Source organism: Rhinichthys klamathensis, unplaced genomic scaffold, assembly GCF_029890125.1.
Source record: "Rhinichthys klamathensis goyatoka isolate OS25496 unplaced genomic scaffold, OSU_Roscu_1.1 h1tg000099l_1, whole genome shotgun sequence".
Taxonomy (NCBI): domain Eukaryota; kingdom Metazoa; phylum Chordata; class Actinopteri; order Cypriniformes; family Leuciscidae; genus Rhinichthys; species Rhinichthys klamathensis.
This window is the reverse complement of record NW_026606638.1, coordinates 628,605-637,631: the sequence shown is the minus strand read 5'-3', so window position 1 is coordinate 637,631 and position 9,027 is coordinate 628,605. Positions and strand designations below refer to the sequence as shown.

The 9,027-nt window shown below is 35.7% G+C and overlaps 1 protein-coding gene across 2 annotated transcripts; it reads left to right on the top strand.

Annotated features, from left to right (window-relative positions):
• Positions 1-439: 439 nt before the first annotated feature.
• cenatac (centrosomal AT-AC splicing factor) lies at positions 440-8,968 on the top strand. 2 transcript variants are annotated; one of them, XM_056252915.1, is made up of 11 exons: positions 440-626; positions 3,392-3,555; positions 3,632-3,730; positions 3,868-3,934; positions 4,019-4,081; positions 4,254-4,315; positions 6,702-6,816; positions 6,911-6,941; positions 7,327-7,410; positions 8,620-8,752; positions 8,831-8,968. In XM_056252915.1, the coding sequence occupies exons 1-11, from the start codon at positions 510-512 to the stop codon at positions 8,934-8,936; spliced, it is 1,041 nt and encodes a 346-aa protein (XP_056108890.1). In that variant the 5' UTR covers positions 440-509; the 3' UTR covers positions 8,937-8,968. The 2 variants fall into 2 exon arrangements, with proteins under 2 accessions (XP_056108890.1, XP_056108889.1); XM_056252914.1 differs by having other exon boundaries at positions 6,699-6,816.
• Positions 8,969-9,027: the final 59 nt, after the last annotated feature.

Genomic DNA, 9,027 nt, shown 5'->3' with positions numbered 1-9,027 from the left:
ATTGGGGTGCAACCAGACAGGCTGGAAGAATATTTTAAATAGTGGGGAATCAGATTCAAGACAGGATATTTTATGTGAAATTTTACAGAATTTATATAGAATTAATAAAACAGGAGTCAGAAACAGTTGAACATGTTATTTTACACTGTGGGGCATATAAAAGAGAAAGAAATCAGCATGTTGAAAAATTAATTTGGAAATCATTGTCATTACAGTTCAGAATATATTTCAGAATGCACAGAAACAGTTAAGGGTGTACGATATTCTTCTAAAATATTTAAGAGATACAGATTTGATTAGAAGGATAGTGTTTGTTTTATTTTTTTAATTCTAAGTTTATTGTTCCTTTCGTTCATCGAGGCTTCACGCTCCATCCCAGTAGGTGGCGGTAATGCACCTCAAGCTGGTTTGCCAACCGCAAAAAAAACACAACAGAAGAAGAAAGAAGAAGAAAACATCATGCTAGCGCTTGCTTGCAGTGGCTAAAGAAACAAACTCAAAGCAGTCGAATGGGTGCATTTTATTGCTCGATCTGCGGGAAAACAGATTTTTCTGGCAAAGGACACATTCACGGGAAAAGCCACCAGAGTAAACTTAAAGTGATTCTTGTCAAATTCATGGATAAGGTTAGTGTGCTAACTAAACAACTCAATACTACTACAGTGGCTCCAAATACGATTTAGGCACATAAGTCACAGTCAGATAATATTTGAATTTTATTGTATTAAATAACAAAACATCCAAAAAGAGTGACCCGTTTTTGAATTGCATTTTAATCAAGCCAAAGCGATTTTAGTGGCTATATGAAGTCAGTTCAGTTCATCAATATCTATGAATGGGTCTGCTGATTGCAGAGTGCAGACAACCACAAAATGTCTTCTTAATATACATACTACTTTTTCCTTTTTTCAATGCATGGTAGCTTGTTTCCGCCAAGGAATAAAAAAAAAAAGTTAATTGCGAATTTTTAATATCACAATTCTGAGAAAGTCATGTATAAACTGGCAATTACGTGAAAAAGTAATCTCAATTCTGACTTTATTTCTCACGATTCCAGTCGCAATTTTAACACTTTTTTTTCTCAGAATTGTGAGATACAAACTCGGAATTGAATAAAAAAACAAACAAACCAATTGTTAGAAAGTGACAGTTACCTTTTTATTGTTAATTTAAATCTCACAGTTCTCTGTTTTTGAGGAAAAAAAAGTCATAATTGTGAGAGAAAAACAATTACCTTTTCATGCATGAATTATGATAACCTTAGTCAGGATTTTCCTATGTGTTTTTATTGCTCTTAGGGTATGAAAAACAAGATTTGATTTATTTATTAATTTTTTTTTACAAATTTTCCAAAGAGATTTTCAGGTGTCCACTTGAGTGGACAAGCATGCATTTATGGTTTAAACTGAAGAGATACTATATTAAACATAATACAATAATCAAACAGATAAAGTATGTGTACTTAACAAACTAATCAATACAATTATATAAAATCATGTGAAAACTATAAAATATATACAAAACATATAAATCCGAAATATTGCAAAGGCAATTGATTCGAACTTCATACAAGTTGCACTTCGTGTATCTTTGATATCAGAACATGAGGACGTGATTCCATCAGAAATTTCTACAGCCTGTCAAGGTACAACAGTGGAAACCACTCAGATGCTCCCTCCAGTGTGCCAGAGTATGTCAATTTACCTTTATTAGCTGATAATTCTGATTATGTTCAAGATAGACACATTTCTAGCATAGGCCTCTTCTGAGAAAACCTAGCGATACGTATTTTTCAATCTCATCTGAAATTAGCAGTGTTGGGGCATGCATAACGCATTCAGATTACTTTTTTGATGTTACAAGTAAAGTAATGTTTTACAAGTAACATGCATTACATAATCAGATTTGTTTTAATGTTACGAATAAAGTAATGTATTACAAGTAACATGTATTACCTAATCAGATTACTTCTTGATCTAACAAGTAAAGTAATTAATTACAAGTAATGTGCAATACGTAATCAGATTACTTTTTGTTGTTACGAGTAAAGTAACGCATTACAAGAAACATGCATTACGTAATCAGATTACTTTTTGGTGTTACGAGTAAAGAAAAGCATTACAATATCGTACATTACGAAATCAGATTACTTTTTGATCTAACAAGTAAAGTAATGCATTACAAGTAACATGCATTACGTAATCAGATTACTTTTTGATGTTACGAGTAAAGAAATGCATTACAAGCAACATTCATTACGTAAACAGATAACTTTTTGATCTAACAAGTAATGCATTACGTAATTAGATTACTTTTTTGATGAAATGAGTAAAGTAATACATAAATCACATAAATTATGTAATCCCATAACTTTTTTCGATGTCAATGAAATTAACATTCTAATAATACAAATACATTTATTTACAGTCAAAGATGAAGTATTTTCAAAAACAATATTCACAGTATAAGTATGAATTGTTGCTGAAATATAGCCATTGATGCATGAGGTCCACTACAGTGGACAGGTGATTAATCAGATTTTTCTCCCAATCTAAAATCAAAACTTGGAAAATTTTACTGTCATATGACTCATTAGATATTGCTTGATGCTGCAATATTTTTTTTTTACCTACAAGAGTCTCCTAGGATAGAAGGAATGGGTGGATATTCCGGAGCAACTTGGCATGTCTGACTGACCATTGGCCATGATCTTGGTTTGGAGGGGGAAAACCTCGAAACACAACGGCTTGCAACTTGGTTGCAATGTATAGGATGATGCACCAGGGTCCACTGAAGAGATTGATGTGCAACTTTGCCATCAAAACCCTTGCAAATTCAAGAAAATGCTTTTTTAATAGCTGTCCACTGTAGTGACCACTATGCATGAAAGGGTTAAAAACTTAAAGACAATTACCTTTAAGTTTTAATTCCGTGGAGGAAACAAGCTTCCATAAACCTTATTCAGAGCAGCGCCATGACAGCGAGGCTGTGAGGGATAGACATACCGTGATTTCAATGGCATCCGCTGTAAAAAGCTGTGTAAAGCTCCTAGATCACTTATAACTTTCCACAGCTCATGTTTGGAGTTTTTTCATCTACTGAAATTTCTCGCAAATATAGTTTTACAGTGTTTCGTAAGGAGAACAATCCAAAAACACATTAAATAACAGTACAACCCACGGAAGAGATGTGCTGTACGTCTATCCCTCACAGCCTCGCTTTCATTCCCGTTGAAAATCAAAGATGGCGCTGCTGTGAATAAAGTCTATACAGCAATGACAACAAGTAGCCTATGCATTGAGTGTCGAAGTACTATTTGGAGCCACCACCTGGAATAAACGTGATCATCTCTGCGCCTGCACATATGTAACACTCCCATATGTTATCACAGGTCAAAGAAGCACGGAGGACCATCAAAAATCCTCAGGTGGAGAAATACAGTCCCCATCATGATGTTAAGTTCTGGTGTTACTGCTGCGCGCTGGAGGTGCAGAAACACGTGACCGACAGTAACATCACTGTGCTGTATGGAGGACTGCTGGAGCACATGAGCACGTAAGATCACGCACGAAAACATTTAAGATGCGCGTGGAGAGCTTGCGGTGAATTCACAGAGCGCTTTTCATTTCAGCCCAGAGCACAGGAAAAACACACACAAGTTCTTGTGGGACAATAAAGCAGATCTCAAACTACGAGACAAGTTCATCATAACAGAAGAGGAAACTGAGAGGTAGCTTTATTGCTTATTTGTGTTTTGGGAAATGTCTGTGATTTATGATAGCATTTAGAACACAAGTATACTGATAATAATGTAAAAGTTTTTCAGATGTTCTACATAGAAATAAACCAAGAATCCCTTTATTGTAGATTCAAGTCTGAGGTTTCCAAGGCTCTTGAACAGTTTGAGGAAAAAGAGGATGTGTTTATTAAACAGGTAAAGACATTGTGCAGGTTCTTTGTGTTGTGAATGGTTAGTTGAACCATATTGATGTCTTTTCTTCTCTTCTTTCGTCCTCAGCAAGCTGCAGTGATCCGGTCTCAGGAGCAGCACAGACTGGAGGTCCTTCAGACATTATCTGAGGTTTGTTTTCCTGGGATGCTCCAAGCGTATCCATATCTCAGTACTCCTCCTGTTCTGTTTGTGTGATGAAAATATTGACTGACAAATGCATGCTGTTTTTAAAAATGAAATGGGGAAATGATGTTAAAGAGACATGGACCATTACTATTGACTTTTCCTGAATCAAACTTAGCCGGATCCAGAACTGCTACAACATGCTGAACTGGACCATTACAGCAATAAACCAACAGCCAGGTAAAATATTATGACCAGTGTTATTCTGAAACGTGAGGGATGCACCAATACTCATTTACCAAAATTCTCCAATACACTTGAGTTCAAAAGTTTAAAGAGGTCATATAATCCCATTTTTGTACAAGCTAATATGATTCTTTAGGGTCTAAATTAAAAGTTTGTAACATACTTTAATTTAAAAATCTCATTAGTATTGTAAGAAAACACTTATTTTGCTTGGTCAAAAACAGCTCTGTTTTCAGCATGCCGTTTCAGTGCATATGACTTTAAACGATAATGAGCTTTGCTCACCCCGCCTCTCTGTTCTGTGCGTACACCGTTTGTAACACAATAACCATAACGCGTTGTTCAGTATAAACGTGGGATTATGAATTATATTGAGAACGTCATACATAGAAAACATGCCTTAATGTACCCTGAGTGTAAACCTTAGACGCATTCATTGTGAAGCGTGCAGCTAGCGATTTGCAAAGATTAATATAAATATTAATATAAAGGTTAATAAAACGTTACACTCACTTCAGTTGTTCTAGAGGTTCAGCAGGAACACGATTAGTTGGTACCGATCCTTTATTCATGAGCAGCTTCTTAGCAAAACCTGCTTTATACTGACCCTCGTTTATAAAGCAGTCTGCTGAGAAATGATTCGCGCAAACATGAGAGCATTGACGTTGCTCGTGGGGAATATTCCCTTCGAAAACAAACTCAGCCACTGCGTCTTCAGCGGTTCGGATTTAGGAACATTAAAATGACTGCTGTGTTCGTTATTACACCCAAGAACAGAACACCACAATCGCTTAGACGCCATTCTGCTCATAGACAGTGCTCCAGCATATCAACAATGACCGCGCCGGTCCGCGCAGACTATGATTGACAGCTGGCTCACGAGCGAGGGCGGGTCTGTGTTGAAACGATGCTGTCAATCAACAATCGTGGGAGGGGCTTCCGACCGTGTGACGTCACACGGTCGAACGGCTTGATTTGAGGCAGGGGAAAACATATAAGGAGATTAAAACAAAACCACTGGTTGGATTTTTATCATTATATGATGGTTGTGTACAGGCACTGCCAACACACATTTCAGTACAATCAACTTGTAAAAGTGCATGTACTATTATATGACCCCTTTAAGGTCATTTTAAAAAAATAAATAAATACTTTTATTCAGCATTAAATAAAGTAATTTATAATGTTACAAAAGATGTCTGTTGCGAATAAATACTTTCTATTAATCAAACGTTGAAAAAGTTTCTAATACAATTAAACTGCTTAATATTTTTTTTTTATAATTTATAAGAAATATTTCTTGAGCAGCATATTAGAATACTTCTGAAGGATCATGTGACACTGAAGACTGTATTGAAGAGTAATAATGCTGAAATTACAGATTTGCCATCATAGGATTAATTTACATTTTAAAATATATTTTAATACAACAGTTATTATAAATTGTAATAATACTTCATGATATTACTGCCTTTACTGTATTTTCGATAGAAAAAAAGCACTCTTGGTCTATTAAAGCTTGTTTCCGCCACTAAAAAATAAAAAAGGTATTTGTGATTTTTTTTTTCATTTTTTTTTTTTCAGAATTGCATGATATAAACTTGCAATTGCGTGTTATAAAGTCAGAATTGTGAGATATAAACTCGCAATTGTAAGACAATTTCAGAATTATGATTCCCTCAGAATTGGACTCATAACATGCAATTGCGAGTTTATATCTCACAATTCAGAGAAAGGAAATCTTACACTTTTTAAAATTATTATTCTGTTGTGGAAACAAGCTTTCATATTGGTGAGCATACGAGACTTTCAAAAACATTCAAAAAAATCATATGACCCCAAAGTCTTGATAGGTGTTGTTTATGCTAGGTGTGATTTATATGGATCCAATACCATGCAGTTTATGCAGCGGAATTGCGAAACGGTTAAACAGGGAGTTTTCTGTATTTGAAGTGTTACTAAATGTAGCGTTACTAAAAATACTGCTGCAAATTGATTGGTGCATCCATAATCTTTATACATATATACAATAGTAGTCAAAAGTTTGGACGTGTGAAATTGGTTTTGTAGACAAAATATACATTAACCTATATGAATTTAGTTTTTCTTTTATAGTTTTTTTATGGATTTTTTTTAACACTACATAATTCCCATATTTAAATTTATTTAATAGGTTTGATGACTGTACTATTATAATAAAATGTGGAAAATGATGATAATAAATAATGAGTTTCCAAACTTTTGACTAACACCAGTCAAAAGTTTGTGTAATATGCATTTTCCAGCATTGACAAATAGGAATTGCTGGTTTAGTGTCATTTGATGATGAGAATGGGAGTTTGTAATGCCTAAAGCATGAGTTTTGATGTTTGATAAGAAGTTCCCACAGTCGATCTTATGAAATGGAGGCACAGCCCGGGCCGAGCCACGAGGATCTCGCCTCACACTGTCACCGGAGTGAGCCAGGATTTGGCTTAACTTTCATTGGTTACCAGGTATTTTGTCTTACACTATATACATGCAACAATTATTGATTAGATTAATAAACGAGGTCAGACATCACCTTTGTTTTGCTATCTGTATTTGCAGAACTCGTCCAGCAGTGGAAATGTTCATACTGGTGAGTCTGTCACTCACATGACCATCCAATCAATTCTCCCTATGGACAAAAGTCCCGCCTTCCATTTTTTTTTTCTAGTTCGAGAAGCTGTTTCACTCTCACAATAGGGAAGAAAAGACTATGGCAATATCTGTTTCATGCCGACTTTAAATGATTGGATACAAATCAATCATTTGAACCTTTATTATAGTAATGTACCAACAGACAGGGTTCCCTGTATCGTTTGCAGAGTTAGTTCAGAATAATTTGAGAAAAATTTACGTACTGTACCTGATATACATATCCAAATGAATCAATATCAAAGCCAATCAAGATCAGAATTGAATCCAATCACAATTGTGTCAATACCCAGGTGTAATACTGACCACGCTGTGTTGACTTGTAGGCGCTGTTCCGCCGTGGCTATTGGAGGAGCCAGATGAAGGCCCGCAGGAAATGGGCCCCTCAATGCAGGAGTTTCTCAAACACAGTATGTACTTCACTTCCTTGGTGATGCTTGTTGGTTTTGGCTGGGTTTATATCAAAGAGAAGATCTCTTTGCAAAACATTTTCTTTCTTTCTTTCACCAATGTAATACATAAAGGGATGGTTTACCCAAAATGAAAATTAGCCCATGATTTACTCACCCTCAAGTCATTCTTGGTGTATATGACATTCTTCTTTCAGACGAATACAATCAGAGTTATATAAAAAATGTCCTGGCTCTTCCAAGCTTTATAATGGCTTATATAACTGCCTTTATAATTTTTCTTACACAAACGCATCGCATCGCTTCAGAAGGCCTTTATTAACCCCCCGGAGCACTTTAATCATGGATGCACACACTTATGAAACAGCCATTCACTGCCATTATAAAGCTTGGAAGAGCCAGGACATTTTTAATATAACTCTGATTGTATTCGTCTGAAAGAAGAATGTCGTATACACCTAGGATGACTTGAGGGTGAGTAAATCATGGGCTTGTTTTTCGTTTTTGGGTGAACTATCCCTTTAAAGGAGGAGCTCACCCAAAAATGGAAATGGTCTTAATTTACTCACCCTCATGTCGTTCCAAACCTGTATGCATTTCTTTGAATGTGTGTTTTTTTTTTTTAAATCTAATTACATGATGTACATGAATCTAATTAATTGCATCAAATTTGGCTGAGAAATTACCACCAAAAGATAGTCATTATTGTTAAATGAGAAAAGCATTACAAAAAGCAGCTTAAGAAATACGTTGTTTGATTCAACATAGAATACATAAACGTTTAGGCTACAAGGGCCATGATTTTTTTTCAAAGCTGCATCTGAATTAGTATTTAGATATATTTACAGACCAAACCAGTTTGGTCTCATACAGGGGCATTTTAACTGCATTCTGCAAGTTACATCACAGTGAGTTGTTGGCCTGCTTCATGTCCATCACCAATCAACTGTATGAAATGTAATTTTAATTGCATTATTTTTCATAACTAATTAATGCTTTACATCGACAGCCCTATTAAAAAACATTCTTCCACAGTCATAGTCTTCCTTCTATGGTTATATCCTTATTTATTGCATTTTTTTTGTTTCTTACACTATATATTTAGCAGTCTAAGAAGTTAACCAGGTTTACATTCAAATGCAAGTTGTATTCTGTATATACTGTTACTGTGTATGTTATGAATAAGGAATCTTATATGTTGAATCACAGAGGAGCAAGAGAAGCTCAAGAAGCTTCCGCCCAACCGTGTGGGTGCAAACTTTGACCACAGCTCACACACTGACGCCAACTGGCTGCCATCTTTTGGACGCGTGTGGAATAGTGGCAGGCGCTGGCAGTCTAGGTGAGCGCTAACTTCAGCACAAATATCAGGCTCGTTTCATTCTTCTCGTCGTTCTTACTGACACTTTCCCCCCCTCAGGAATCAGTTCAGGGAAGAAGAGGCAAAAACTAGGGGGAAGAGGAAGTGGAAAGATGATGGGAAAGCAACAAAGAAGCAAAAAGGCCTCAGTAATGGAGAGTTATGAAATGGATACACCCACCAATAACACTGGGAGCAGGAGGACAGTATGTGAAATATATTGCTTTTCTCATATTGAGAATAACTGCAAAGGCTGG

What these genes read in the sequence shown, in the direction of transcription:
- cenatac (XM_056252914.1), top strand. Translation starts at nt 510, where the DNA reads ATGGGTGCATTTTATTGCTCGATCTGCGGGAAAACAGATTTTTCTGGC. An exon ending in GCAGGAGTTTCTCAAACACA is followed by an intron (nt 7,411 to 8,619) that starts GTATGTACTTCA and finishes GTTGAATCACAG; the next exon opens with AGGAGCAAGAGAAGCTCAAG. An exon ending in GGCAGGCGCTGGCAGTCTAG is followed by an intron (nt 8,753 to 8,830) that starts GTGAGCGCTAAC and finishes TCCCCCCCTCAG; the next exon opens with GAATCAGTTCAGGGAAGAAG.